Consider the following 15285-nt stretch of genomic DNA (forward strand, 5'->3'; position numbering starts at 1 on the left):
GTTTGGGGTGGCTTTAAATTAATAAAGTAACAAAGAGGTAAAATTTGGTCATCACAATGTTATAGAACAACCTCTTCATATCATTCTTTCTTTGTGTCAGCACATGAAAAATCTCTACAGGATAAGTCTGCTTAAAAACAAGTTTTAAGGCCGGGGATTTAGCTCAGTGGTTTCGCCACCTGCTGCGCAAGCACAAGGACCAGAGTTTGATCTCTGGTACTGGAAAAAAAAAATGAGTTTTAATAAATATTCATCATGTGTTTTTGTGAGGTTTTGCTTTGTTTTTGTGGTGCTAGCGATTCAACCCAGGGTCTCATGCATGGTAGGCAGGGATTCTACCACTGAGCTATGTCCCCAGCCCCCAAATTTACTGTGTTAAAATTTGGCTGTGTTACTGTCTGCAAACAAGTTTATTTAATCAAATTCAGCTTCATATTCTTTAAGAAGAAATGGTAAATGTAGTGCTTATGTTAAATATTAAATATTAATATTATATGTGATGTTGATATCCACGGCAAAGACTGTTCTGAGAGAAAAAGGGTTCCCCATAAGCTTCCTAAGATGTGAGGTGGACGGATGGATGGCCCTGAGGCCTTGTCCTTGATGCCAGCATGAGGTGATAAAGGAAAAAATACAAATAATCATTCAGAGTTGACAGTCAATTGGTTTTAAAGTTTGATATTCAGATTTTAGGGGCATATTTATTCTAAATTACGCTTTGATAAGTGCTTTCAGGGTACCTTAAGGATTGCCCACATTTTTCTTTCAACTTGCTTATTTTTCCATCCTCTAAAATACCACAGTTACATATACTTAGATAATTGAAGTTATTTATCATTGGCATCTTGAAATACTTGGTACCTACTATGCAAATATGTGAACCCAGCCTTGCTTAGCGTCTTTCTGAGTACTGATTTCTCACTTTGCACTAAGTTTACAGCTTTATTTTATTAGAAATGTTGACCTTTTTGCTTTTTCAACTCCTTATTTCCTTGAAATGTTCTCTCTCCACCATCTCTCCTATTCCTCAAAATAATTACTTGATGAATCTGTCCTCATTCTTTTTCTTTTCTTTTTTTTTTTTTGGTACCGGGGATTGAACTCAGGTCCTTGCGCTTGCGAAGCAGGCGGCAAAACCACTGAGCTAAATCCCCGGCCGCTTGTGTCCTCATTCTTTAGACTTGAGCCTAAGCTAATTATTCCTTGACACTAACTGGACTTTAATGTTTCCAGTGAGTGGGGTAGGAGCTGAGTTTTTAAAAAGACATTCCTTTAAAACCTACTTATTACATTTTATCATTTGTCAGGAGTTCTAATTGTTTGATGTACTTAGTAAGTTTTTGTTGTTGTTGTTGTTTCTTTGGTACTGGGGATCGAACTTGCGAGGCAGGCACGGGGTCACCGAGCTAAATCCCCGGCCCTGTACTTAGTAAGTTTTTAAAAATTTGTTCTTTGGTCATCTGAGAATCTGTTCTGACCCATATCAAGTACTTGTTTTGTTTTGTTTTTGTTGTTTGTTTTGTTTTGTTTTTGGTACCAGGGATCGAACCTGGGACCTTGTGCTTGCGGGGCAGGCGGTGGAACCACTGGGCTAAATCCCCAGCCCTAAAGTACTTTTACTATTAACCAAAGCTATGTTTGTGTCTTTGGCAAGGAAGAAGAATACTTTTGCTTGACAAATGTAGGATAGTAATGAAAGTCTTCACAGAAAGCGTTTTGCATGGAAACATTTTCAGTTTATCTGAAAAGGGAATGTTTTCTTTAGCCGTAACCTACCTGTGCAAACAATTGCTAATGTGCTGCTTTAGGGTCAAAATGATGCTGAAAATTTGAAATCTGTTTACGTTGGTGTCATGTTTGCATTGCAGCAGCCTTTTAAGGAAGGCAGCATCTGATAATAGTATAATTCACATCTTTACTGTCACTGTTTACAAAATATTTCGTGTCAATTTAACTTTGGCAGTCACACGGCTTAATAATTATTACTGTACAGTGATAACTATTACAGTTGTCTTCATCGATTGGAAAAATAGAGTTCCTGTTGCAATATATAACATTTGTTAAGTGCTTCTACTAATACCCATAGTACTTCTAATCTTAGAAGCTTCCAATGGTATCATTATCCCTGATTTTCATGTGAAGGTACTGGGATTGTGTGGCTCATTAGAGGCAGCACCGTTATGGTAGTCGAGAACATGCATGGGGAGTAGAATCACGGGGAGGGGTAGAATGGAGGACTGTGAATTTTGTACATTCATATAGTTTGAATTTTTAACTTTAAGTGTGCACGTGTGTTGTGCTGATTAATCTTGTCAGCGTGACTGAATGAAGTGACTCCTGCTGAGGCAACTGGACTCTGAGGCCACAGACCTCATGGCCAAGTTCACAGATGAATGTGGCCTTAGCAGGTGGGGCCCGCTGGGATGGAGTGGGTCATGCAGGGCAGGTGACCCTCTGCTCTCAACTTATTGTATGCCACGATTTGAGGAGCTTTCCTCTGCCATGCCTTACTCAGGATATTTCTACTTTGGAGCCAGCCAGCCATGGACTCAAACTGTGAGCCAAGTAAACCTCTACTTTAAAGTTGCAGGTGTCAGATATTTTGTCCCAGCAATGAAAAGCTGACCAATAACTACATATATATAGGTAGGTGGCTGTACTTAGAGTGTATATCTGTACCTGTCTATATCTATATGTGAGGGTTAGGCAAGCACTCTACCTCTGAGCTATATCCCTGGACCTGTAATAATTTTTTTAAATATACCATATAAAAATGTGAAATCTACCTGGGCACAATGACGCACACCTGTACTTCACTTATTTAGGAATCTGAGGCAGAAAAGCACAAGTTTGCTGCCAGCCTGGGCAACATAGACCTGGTCTCAAAATAAGAAATATTAATGGCTGGGGGTGTCATTAAGGCGTGGAGGACTTGCCTAGCACGCATAAGGCCCTGGGTCCAGTCCACCTCATACACCAGAACAGTAAAGTCTGAATAAGAAACCATGCTATTCAGAGGACCTCTTGTGATTCCCATCTTTCATGTGAGTGTCGCAGTTTAATTAGTGCAGGCCACTGGCCTAAAAGAACAGCGACATAAAATGGAGTCCAGTTGAGGACAAACATTCCTTTTTTTCTAAACAAGAGATTTAGTTACATAATAAAGATCTAAAGGACCTTGCACATGCAAGGCAGGCGCAGCACCACTGTGCTACATCCCTAGCCCTGTCCTTCACATTTTTGACGTTTAATTTTTTCTAGAATTATTACAACAGGCAACAGTAGGAGACAGCACAGCAGAGTGGAAATATGAAGTGAGATACCTGGTTAGTTGGGTGTTTTTAATCCCCACCTGCTCCAGTTACTTGTGTACTTAGTTCTTGGAAACCTTAGTTGATTTGTAGAGAAGGCATTGTAGTTATAGTCTGTTTTTGCTAGGCATTTGTGTGAGTATTTTCTCTCATGCTTCCCACAAGTCCAGTGAGGTGGGCATTGTTGAGATAAGGGCATTATTCCTCATGATTCAGAGAAGAAATGTGAGACCGCAAAGGAAGGAGCCAAAAGTCACAGAGTTACCTTAAGGAGTAGTGAAGCTCCTTCAGTTTGACTGGAGGGATTGTTACTAATCAGTCTAGCACCTTTTAAGTGTTGTGAGGAGGAAAGGCCATTTTTAAAGCATTCAGTTCATTTAATCCCTACATTCAGTGTACTTTCAGTTTTGTCAGTTTTTTAAGTCTTTAAAAATAAGTTTCTTTCACGAAGAAAACGTTAGTTTTATAGTACCAAACTTAAAGGTCAAATTATGCAAATGTCCTGTTCCTTGATTAAGGAAAAATCATATTAAGATGCCTGAAACTATTTACTTAAAGATGTATATAACTCTACAGGATTGTCTTTCAAGATCATGACGCGTTCCCTGAAATGGCCTTTCCTGAGTTGAGACTCCAAAAGAATCTCGTGTCATTTAGAAGATAGTATCGAGCAATCAGCGTTCCCAGCCAAATGTTTCCATTAACCCAATTCAATCCATAAAGCCACGCTCATCTGCAACTGATAATTTGTGATTTTTCCAAGCTGTAATTATGCACCATAGCTTAGTATACTGTGCATGTGGAGGCTGGAAATAGTATCTTAACGCTAGAAGTATTTCTCCTTTTCTCCTCTGTGTTAATCATAAAAACAGAGCTGTGAGAAATGGGCAGGTACTTCTGCTTACCATTTCAGGATGTTGAGGCTCTGCTCTGTCATTTCAAACACTTAGCTATAAAATCCCTGCTATTTTAGACAGTATAGATTAAACAGTATGAAAGAAGTGTGTGGAGGGGCCGGGGATGTAGCTCAGTGGTTCTGCTGCCTGCCTCACAAGCGCAAGGTCCCGAGCTCGATGCCTGGTACCAAAAAAAAAAAAAGTGTGTGGAAATAGACTTCTGTGTGTGTGTATGTGTATGCACACATACATGTCTATGTGTCTGTGTGTGTGTGTGTGTGTGTGTGTGTGTGTGTGTCTGTCGGTCTCCCACTACTAACTCATCCTTTAGCTTCTCCCCTTCATTTAAAGAAAGAAGCATGCAATTTATAATTTCAATTTAACAATCAATACTTTTTGAATTATCTAAACTTGTAATTTAAAAATCAAATAATTATCAAATTTATAAATAAATAAAGTAGATCTGTAGTTTATAGATTTGCAACCATCAACTTATTTTTTAGGTTTTGCTTATGGCTATCTGTAGCTATAGGAGAAAAAATTATAGCCATATACTTTGAGGCTTTTTTATTTCAACCAAATTTCCCCTTAAACCCAGCAAATACTTTGCTGTCTTTGTTCACCAAGCCTTTGTTGCATGTATACCGTAGAGTTAAGCTGCCTGTTTTAGAGGGTTGAGCAGATTCTGAGGGGTGTTTGCAAGCCTTCTAGCAAATGATGATACTCAGTAAGTCTTTATTGAATGCTGGCTTTGGTTCGTTATGTTGCTGCTCACTGGGTGTGGTGGTATAGTGCAGCCTGTGCCCGTAATCCCAGCTCCTTGGGAGACGGAGGCAGAAGGACCCTTGATCCCATAAGTTGCTCAGTGCCAGCCGGGGCAACATAGCACAGCCCTGTTTCCTCAGGAACATGTGCCTGTATAATCTGTATGTTCTCATCAGAAACACAAAGGTTAGTACATTGCCTTTGCTCTCCTCAGACCTTTATTTGGTGAAGAGAAAAGCTGCTTACCTAGTAATTTCACAGAAGGCCTGTTGCTTGTGCAGATTTGCAAAATAATGTCATTCAGGAGGACTCTACTTTCTTCAGTTAGTGTAATCAAAAGTGGCTATCAGAACAGAAATGAGCTAAGTGGGAAAGTGGCCTGCAGTAGTGGAGTGATCGTCCTCCATGTTCATGCCCTTTTCCTAACAAACTTCCATCTGAATACACAAAGATCTTTCAGAGGTTTGAATCTTGAAAGGACTGAAGCTTGTTCATTATGGTATTGGTACAATGAGAAGATGGAAAACATTAGTATTTTTGACATACTTTTCTGCCAATATCAGGAAATCAGTTTAAATTTTCTTATCCATGTGGTAGTGGTGGCTCCTTATCTATGAGAAGCTGGGCCGTGGGGGTCTTGATATTGTAGGGAACGTGGGGATTATTTTCCATGTTTCAAAAAGCCTATGAGAAATCGTGTGCTTTCCCATAATACAACTTTATAGGCCAAAATGACAGGTTTTTTTTCTTTTTCCTTTGGAACAGAAATAGCATCAACCCTTAGTAAAGCTGATATTTATTATTCAAACCTAACTAGAAGCCCTCCCTAACCTACCAAAGATAAACTTAAGTGACCCCTTTCTTACATACTTCTTTCACCATGACAGGGTCTCTTAAAAGTCTCACTGTGAAATACAATTTTTTAAGGAAATCTGCACCCAACATTTTATTTACATACTATTATTTTGTTAACAAGTACCCATTTATTTAGCATGGTTCTGTCTTTCCAGATCCCTTATCCTGACCATCAAAATTTGCAAAAACAACTGAAAGTAGTAAAATACACTGAGTATAAATTCCACTTCCTTTCAAGTTCAGCGTTAACAGCGCCAACTCTGCCCAGGCACTAGAGATTGAAACCCATTAGGTTGGACTCACAGTCCTGCCCTGGACAAGCCTGCACTTTTGATTTCTTTCTTCTTCCCCTTTATGCTGACTTTAGAAATCTGTAGTCGCCCTTGCATTGCAGGAACCAGGAGCCCTGTTCTGTGGGCCAGTAGGGCCGTGCGGGCTTTCCCAGGGCTCCCAGCTCCTGGAGTCCACTTTCAACATCTGGTGCTCTAAAGGGTGCTCTCCTCTGAAACAGAAATGGGAAAGCGTTCTCTCAGCAGCATGGTCTTCTTCTCATGGAAGCTTCAGACTTGTTCTCAGGACCTTTATAATTTGTAATTTCCTTTGTCTGAAAGGCTCTTTCCCCAGATATTCAGATGGCTTGCTTTGTCCTTTTACTAAGGTCCCAACAGGTAACATTTTCTTTCCCATATCCTATCTCATTTTTTCATTTTTATATTGAGATGGAACCTCAGTATGTTGTCCTAGCTGGTCTAGAGCTCCTGAGTGTGAGTGACCCTCCCACCTTGTAGCCGGAACTATGGGCATTGCACACCACACCTGGCTCTCCTACCTAAACTTTTTGTTTTCTTTTTGTTTTTTTGTTTTTGGTACCAGGGGATCAAATTCGGGTCCTTGCTCCTGGAAACCACTGAGCTAAATCCCCGGCCCTTGTTTTGTTTTGTTTTTATTGGTTTATTTGTTTTGAGACAGAGTTGTGCTCTGTACTTCAGGCTGGCTTTGAGCTAGAAGAGAACCTCCTGCCTCAGCCTTGCAGTGCTGGGATCACAGGTGTCCACCCCCATGCCTGGCTCCCTATCCTGTTTTATTTCATCACAACACAGTGCTCCTTATACCTTTGCGTTTGCTTATGAAGAGTTTGCCATACTGGACTTCACATCTCTTGAGATCGAGGACATTGATTACCCTTTCCCTGCTGTATTTCTGGCAGCTAGGAAAACCCCTGAAACATAATACATAATATTTGAAAAAATTTGTCTGTTTTCGACTGCCTCTTGCAATATTGGGGATATAGTAAAAGACACACTCAACACCTATCTCCACGGTGTACTCCTTGTATTTTTGTTTAATTGGGAGCCTAAACAAATCTGAAGTGATTCACAATTAGTGTGGGTTGAGTGTACTTGTAACCACCTAATATGATTGTTATTTGCCTTTCACTGCATGTTTCTATTGGATGCAGACAGTAATCATGCAAAGTAGTTGTTTATTTGTTAGACCTTCAAGGGTCTTCAAATTATTCAGTTCCTCATTTAATTGACAAGAAAACCGAGATAGATTCTCAGAAGTGAAACTAAATTTCTTTAAACCACATACTTACTGACAAAGGTCAGTATTTAAGCTAGTCTTCTCTTTAATTTTGTGCCTGCTGGATAATTTGAAAATAAAATGTTTTTAAATGCTCTTTATTTGAAGAAAATTCTGTTTTGTCACTTTAATCCTGCATATCAGAGCACCATCCACTTCTTTGTTCAGCAAGTTATCATGCATAAATTGGCTTTCAATGGTTAAAGAGTTTTTATCAGAATTTTTTGTTTGAATTTGTAATTTTTATGAGATGTCAAGCATACAGAAAAGTGTAGGATAACGTAAAAGATTTCTGTGGATCCATTACAGAGAAGAGACAGATGTTAAAGAACATTTAATAAAATAAAAGACAGGCATAAACCCTGTCTGTGCGTTCCTTGTCCTTTCTCATTGAATATTGTAGTATGCCTGGCACGTTGTAGGCGCTTCCCATACTTAAGTGGTGGAGTATTAAGAATTTATCATTACAATCATGTAATTCTGATTGCAAATGAGAAAATAAACGACCTAATATACTTGATCTTTAAAGATACATTTATGAGTGACAAACAATGAGTTGTAATTTCTAATCGTCCTGAGTTTCACAATCACACAGCCTGTCCGTTTTGTGCGAAAGCCGTAGGCAGGGCGTCACTGAAGTAGTGAGTAAACCGAGGGAGCAGTGGGCTCTGCGCCCAGCACCCTATATCTGACCCTCAGTCACTGTGACCGCGCACTCCCAGACGTGCTCAGTGATGGGCTTGTTGGGCCTCAGGTCTTCGCTCCAGATACTTCCGCTCAGTCTACTTCCAAAGCAGACTTAGAGGTAATGCCACTGGCAACGTAAGGGATGGCGGCTTGTGGAGGGCAGGATTTGGGGATGGGCACTGTGCTGAGTCCTGCATCCTGGGGAGATACCTACCAGTAATAACCCTATGCATTCTTTGTTCCTGAACCGAGAAGAGGATGCAGTTGGGAGACTAGTTCACAGGAGGACGAAAAGGCAAGGGCTTTTTTGGTTTTGTTTTTTGTGGTCTGGAGTAAGCATCCCAAGCAGATTCTTCCCTAGAAAGTGCTCATTATAAACTTCAGTGTAAAGTACTGTGAAATGTGCTTTTTAAAAGCAAACCATTGTGAAATAAAATTATTTTAAAACTACAGAAAAAGTTTTGAAGGATTAGTGAAAAACAAACTGGTGACAAATACAGGGTTACCAAAATTTGCGTAAAGATTAGAGGAAATTTTATATTGGTGTAGAGGAGAAATGTTAGCCAGGGTAGAAATATTAACAAATCTGTAAATGATTCCCAATGTAGAAATAAAAATCGTGAACAGTTTCATAATACTAGTTGCTAAAGTGTGCAGTTGTTTTTGTTTTTTTCTTTTGCAAGAAGTGAATGCTTGCTTTTTTAGAAAAAATTTAATACCTTCCGCTGCCACTTCCGAAAACAGGCTCTGAAAGGAGGACGCCTTCTCGGCCCACAGGGCTCCGCGTCTCCCCGAGCCGCGGCCCCGTCGTGCTGCGCCTGCGCGGGGCGGGGTCCGCCGAGGGCGCGCCGGCCGCGCGGCATTGTGGGCCGGGGGTGCGCGTCGGTGAGGCGGGGCGGGGCGCGGCGCGGCGCCGTTTGTTTTCTGGGCCTCGGCTCGCGCGCTCCTTTCCTGCCTGCGGCCTGCGGCTGGGCGGAGAAGCGGCGGCGGCGGCGGCGGCTGCGGCTCCGGACCCTTGCTCACCTCTCCCTCCCCCCTCTCACTGTTTGTTGTGTGTTTGATGTGTTAAAGCAGGAGCGAGCCCGCGAGCAGCCATGAGCAGCGCGACCGTCGTCCCCGGCCCCGCGGGCCCGGGCCCCAGCGGCGGGCCGGGCGGCGGCGGCGGCGGCACCGAGGTGATCCAGGTGACCAATGTCTCCCCAAGCGCCAGCTCCGAGCAGATGCGGACGCTCTTTGGCTTCCTAGGCAAGATCGACGAGCTGCGCCTCTTCCCGCCGGAGTGAGTATCCCTAGGCCGCGGCGCCTCGGGCCTGCGAGCACCCGGGGCTCTGCCTTTCTCTCTTCCGTTACCCCCTGAAATTGTGCCAACGTGGGGCTTTTGCCCTAGAATTGCACTTTCGATATTTCGCATATTATAGGATGTCCATTTTTTGAGAAAAATAAGAGTGTATTTTTTCGGGGTTTTTTTTTTGTTTTTTGGGGGTTTTTTGCGATCTTTGGAAGAAAGGTAACAGTTTTCAAGTCTTGATAGTGTTTGGTGTTAAAATTGGCAGGGTGACAGATGTACACATAAAAACAAGTTACGATATTTCACAGTTGTCTTCTAGAATGTTGAAATCTTGACTTTCTATTGTTACTCATTCTGGAAATTATAAAAGTTTTAAATTACTTGAACAGCAAAAGAAACTATAAAGTAAGATCAGGTATAAAAATACTGCCGCACAGATTTGAAATAACAATCACGTGCTCTTTGGGAAGGTTAGTGGAAAAGTGGAAATTCAAGTATTGTCAGAAAACATGCAGTATCCATCATGCTCAGAATTTTATGGTGTTAATTAAATTCTCAACAGGAAATTGGGAATCCTCAATCTACTGATGTATGTATGAAATCATCGATCTTTCTGTACATTTCTGATCAATAAATCAGTTGATCAAGATAGTCATAATGAGGTATTTGTTAAGTATCAGCGTATTTCATGACTTTCTACCTAAAATATTTTCAAATGACTATTGGTTTTTCAAATTGGCATCTTGTTTCTGGTTTTAGGGAAAGTGCACATGCGCTGTTCAGGGTGTATGATCAGTTTGCCTGAGGTGGAGAGTTCTGGGAAGAAGTGCGCATATTGTGAACAGGAATCGGACTTGCTCTGGAAGTGGACAACCTACCACAATACGAACATAGAGAAATACATGTTTTGCTGTACTTTTCTCGTGACATTTAAGTTGCTTGTAAAATGAACTGGATAATGACAGAAAATAAGAGTGATAACATTTGATGGTTGTAATCATTCTATTACTGGGCTATTTGAGATGCTTCATTTAATTGTAATATAATTTTTTGTAGTTCCACGAGTTACTAAGAACTTCGTTAAGTTGCAGACTTTAAAATGCTTTATTCTCTGGAGATAATCTTTTTGATGCACTTGGAAAAAGCTAACCAAAGATAAGTGCTGTCATTTTCCTGGATCATTTCTTTTCTTTAACCTAAAGCCTGGTCAGCATCTGGGTAGGCAGGAGTCTGGCATTTGGCTTTGTAGTTGGGCCGACAAGGGCAGCACCTGGGAAGTTGTTTATCTAGGAACTATGTGGGTGCTCTGCGTGCAGTGGAATCTTTTTCGGCTACCAGAAGCTTTTGTATTAACACGTTTTTGCTCTTTGCCTCCCTCCCTTCAGGTTGCCACCTGCAGATAGTTTCCTTTCAAATAAAGTACAAGGTTATGTTACAGCAAATGTTATATTATCCATTGTGGGCTTCCAGATTTGAAGTAGTGTAGGTGGCTACTTTTATTTCTTCAGAGTTGTTTTCATTTGTTTGCCAGTAAACTCACCTGATTCTCTCCAGTTTTGGCCAGGGATGATGCGTTGTGGATGTCCAAAGGATCTCTCATTCCAAAATAATTTTACTCTTTTACTCATAGAATAAAGTTAAGGGACTCTATTGTGAGCACATTTCAACCTAATTTTTTTGTGTGTGATTATGTATGTTTTTTTAATTCCCCAAGGAGGCATTACTAACAGCCTGGACTACTTTTCTCCCCAGGTATGCCCCTGGGTGCTAATTATCCTTTTATTATTTCTTAAGTGTTACCTTACTCAGAGAAGCCTTCCCTGGCCACCATTTATCAAAGTACAGCACCCTGCTCTGTCTTCTTTACCCTCTGTGACAGCTTTGCCTTTTTGTGTCATGCCTGACAGAAATTGACAGTTTAAGTTCTGAACTTGTGTAGCATATGAGGCTCTTGAGTTCATCAACATCATCTGAAAGGCTTTGGGGGTGCGGGGGGTCGGTGCCGGCTATCAAACTTGGGACCGTGTACTTGTGTGCTTGAGAGGCAGGCTCGGCACCACTGAGCTAAATCCCCAGCCCCTGAAAGGCATTTTTAAAGTACATACTAAAGTGCATTTTTGTTGAAATGCCTTACGTACACCTCCTGAGTTCTTTAGTTCCTAATGCCTATTTTGGGGTAAATTTTCTGGGGTTAGACCAGATGTTTCGATGGCAAACTGCCCAAGGTTTCCTGTATCATTTTTATTATTGAATCCATCCATCTTTTAAGTTCCTTTAAGCCCAAAACTACTGACATACAATTTTATGTAGATAAATACTCTGCCTTCACAGTGCAGTGTGACAGCCCTGTAGCTCAAGGAAAGTGTCTGTTGCTGTCCCCTGCATTACTGTCTTGTAAAGAAAAGCTGTCGTGGTGATTTCAGTTCCTAAATGCATGGAATTGGAAACTCAGCGTGCTTTCAGTGTCTGTCCTTAAGATCCATGTTCTCCAAATTTATCTCAGTCATTACAAACTCGGAAGACTTACTTGACCCTATTTTACAAATGAGTGAACTGCCTCGAAAACGCAAGGTCCTGAGTTCGATCCCTGGTACCAATGGTACCCAAAAAAAAAAAACGAATGAGTGAACTGAAACATGCATAGGTTTTTGTCACCCAAAGATACTACCAGTGTCAGAATTAGTATTGGAACCCCAATGTGCGACTCTCCTTTTTACCACTTGGTCGAGAGTTTGTTGATTTAGCCAAAATTTATGAGTTGCGTTGTCCTTCAAGTAATCAAATGTTTTATTTTAGTGGGATTCCACAGGAGATTATAACTGAAGTGCTTACCGAATAATGATCCCAGCAAAGCACGTCAGTTGTATAGAAACTGAAAGCTACTGTAACACTAAATAAATTTAAGGGCAGTAGTAGCTTTTCTGTGACCAAACACAAATACTTCAATGATCTCATAATAACTTAGTATAGTTACATAAGAGAAAGAATTTAATTCACCTTTCAAGAAAGTTTTGTTTCAGTAAATACCTCACTGTATTTTTCTTTGCCTTACAAAGGAGAGGGCTTGTGAAGTCAGCAGAATTGATTTTCCAGGTGGGTGTTGCCTTTGTCACACATGTGACTTAGGTACTTTTGTTTACAAGCCTAAAAATCTCCACTTGGAAATGGTTGGCACGGTATAAGGTAGGAGTTGAAAGACTGTTATCAAAGGCCTGCACCCAGCGTTCTCATGTGTGATTAGCTGTGAGTATTGACTGGGGTCTTGTTAAGAATCATAGCCCTGGCCGGGGATCTAGCTCAGTGGTTTCGCTGCCTGCTGCGCAAGCGCAAGGACCCGAGTTCGATCCCCGGTACCAAAAAAAAAAAAAAGAGTCAGGGCCCTCCTAGAGAGGGACTGATTCACTGGGCTTCAGATGAACACCAGCATTTGGGACTTTGTATCCATCCTAGGAGATTGTAGAGCAGCTCTCTGAGGACACTTGAAGCACTCTGGAAACAGTACCAGCACTCTGAGGTAGGGGACGAAAGCACACAGGGCTCGGTTTTCCCTGTCACCCTCCTCATTCTCCCAAGAATCATCCATATTCCGAACAGTAGAGTAAGATGCTTATGTTTTTAGAAGTGATAGTTGCATAAAATAAATTGTAACAGAAAGCATAGGAATGTAATTGTGGAGCTAGATAGCAACAAAACCTTTAAACCTATTAAAAGGAGATCTTTTGAGTGCAGAAAGGAATTATTTTCCAAGTTATGATCTTTTTTACAGTATTTAGATTATTTGTGGTTAATGCTAACTGCACTCTAACAGGTTTGGATGTGGCCTAAATAATGGTCGTATTCCACATGACGTTAGTGGGTAGAAAAAATTAAGAATCATTTTAAGATTGCCAAGTAAATGCCAATGGATTATGAACACAGGATACAACTTTCTAGTAACTGTTCATTATATATCGAAGAACTTTATATTTGATAGTCTTTTTTTTTTCTTGTAGTAGGTAACAACAGTGTTAAAGAATTGGTAGGCACCACTTCACAAGAAATGGAAATGCTTGCTATTTCCTAGAGCATTGTGTTAGGTGTTGAGAACATGGGATGATATCATTAAGAGAAGTTTTTAATTTAGTGGTAAAAACATGATGTCAGAAAAGAAATAAAAAGGCCATAACTTCAGTACTAGAAATGTTTCACTACTTGGGTGCAAAATTGTTTGATTTTAGAGCAGTTGTGACTCACATGAAATAAACTGTCTTTTCAAAAACTTGTAAGCAATGTGCTCGCTTCAGCAGCACATATGCTAAAAGCTTTTGAGCAGTAAGCCTCTCCCAGAAGATGGCTTCAGTTTTTTCTGGACGAATTGTCAATCTTGAACCTGAATTAGGACCTGTGCTTGCTATGGGAGATCTTCTAATTCTTATGGGTCTGAGTTTTCAGGCCATATGTAGTCTCATGTTAATCCTTGAGTATTGCTAAAAATTCTTTTCTTGTTAGTGCCCAAATGAAGAAAAACTTTGCTTTCAGCGGATATCTGTGTGTCTGAATAACTTTTGTAACCAAATCTGATGTGATTACTTTATGTACAAATGAACATGTCTCATTTATTACAGAAGTTGAGAGGAGACTCTAATAACAAAATATGTTACAGGATTTCCCTTTTTATTATTGAATCTTAAGATGTAATCAGCTTGTTACAATAAAGCTGTGGTTCTCCAGCCTGAGAACGGGGTGAAATTGTCAAAGGAAGCTGGAGGAGAAACACACTCAGTCCTTCACTCTCTGCAGATGGTGGCTGGCGAGCAGGTGGCCTGGACTCCCCCTCGAGTTCAGCTGAACTTCACGTGCGGCCTGGGCTGCTGGCACTTCCTGTGGTGGGGCGGCCTTCGGGCGCTGGCTTTCAGATAGCGTGTGCAGTGAGGGAGCAGACCTGCCTTTATTTAATCCATTTCTTTCACAGAGAAGTTTTTATGATAGAAGTTACTTCTTAAAGTTTGCTCCTTGCGTTATTTATCTTACACTGCTGTAGCTTGCACTTCACTTCTCTTTTTTCTGAAGAAGCCATTCCATTTCCTGAGGAAAATGGCTCCTTCACTCATGAAATTGCACAGGTTGGGAGATGCTTACATTTTGTTTATGCTTCAGATTTTTCTATTCTCTCAAAATGCTCCAAGCCAGAAAGACTGTTTCAGGTACCTAGGAGCTCTTAGGACCTAAATGTGGAAAATGCCCTTCTAGAGGCCTAGAGGCCGATGCAGGAGCATGGCAAGTTCAGGGCCCATTTGGAATACATAATGAGACTGGCTTTTAAACAAACTCAGTTGATTATCAAATTGATACACTTTTCAAAACCTTTCTACTGTGAGAAATTAGCTATAGCGAAAAGTTTATAAGGCAAAACTAATTGCTGTCTAGGAGCCAGCGTTGGGGCAGGGAGGGGTTGGTGGTGGAACACATACCCAACCCTAGCTTCAATCCCCAGCCCCAGGAAGGGTAGTTGTTACTCTGAAAAACATGTTGCTCTCCGTGTGGTCTGAGACTTTGGAAAACTATGTTTAACTGGATACATTTTAAATTTAAATAGGAATTAGAGGTTTTTATCTACTGCACAATTTGCTACATTAGTTTAGTGGGCAATAAATATTTTCTTTCAAACTAGTTAATTTGTATGCAGTTATGGATGCAAGTGTTGGTTTGCAAGTTGTGCGTGTGTGTTTTCACTCATAATTGATTCTCTTCTTTTGTGTTGTATATTTTTTTAGTGACTCGCCTTTACCAGTTTCATCTCGTGTCTGCTTTGTTAAGTTCCATGATCCAGATTCAGCAGTTGTGGCACAGCATCTGACAAACACTGTATTCGTTGACAGAGCTTTGATAGTCGTACCGTATGCTGAAGGTTTGTGCTTTG

General features: G+C 40.8%; 1 protein-coding gene across 11 annotated transcripts in view; it reads left to right on the plus strand.

Annotated features, from left to right (window-relative positions):
- Srsf11 (serine and arginine rich splicing factor 11) overlaps positions 1–15285 on the plus strand; it is a 39523-nt gene that overhangs the window by 4720 nt on the left and 19518 nt on the right. For 7 of the 11 annotated variants that reach the window (XM_021255552.2, XM_021255553.2, XM_087212672.1 and 4 more), the window contains exons 1-2: positions 8985–9377; positions 15140–15273. In XM_021255552.2, coding sequence (XP_021111211.1) covers positions 9193–9377; positions 15140–15273 — 319 coding nt within the window. In that variant the 5' untranslated portion in view covers positions 8985–9192. Of the gene's footprint in view, positions 1–8984; positions 9378–15139; positions 15274–15285 lie in introns of those variants that run through there. The other 4 variants (XM_021255551.2, XM_087212670.1, XM_087212673.1 and 1 more) reach the window with 2 other exon arrangements.

The sequence above is a fragment of the Heterocephalus glaber genome, unplaced genomic scaffold (assembly GCF_053883595.1).
Source record: "Heterocephalus glaber isolate CG9 unplaced genomic scaffold, H.glaber_assembly_v1.0 deba00001442, whole genome shotgun sequence".
Lineage (NCBI taxonomy): Eukaryota > Metazoa > Chordata > Mammalia > Rodentia > Bathyergidae > Heterocephalus > Heterocephalus glaber.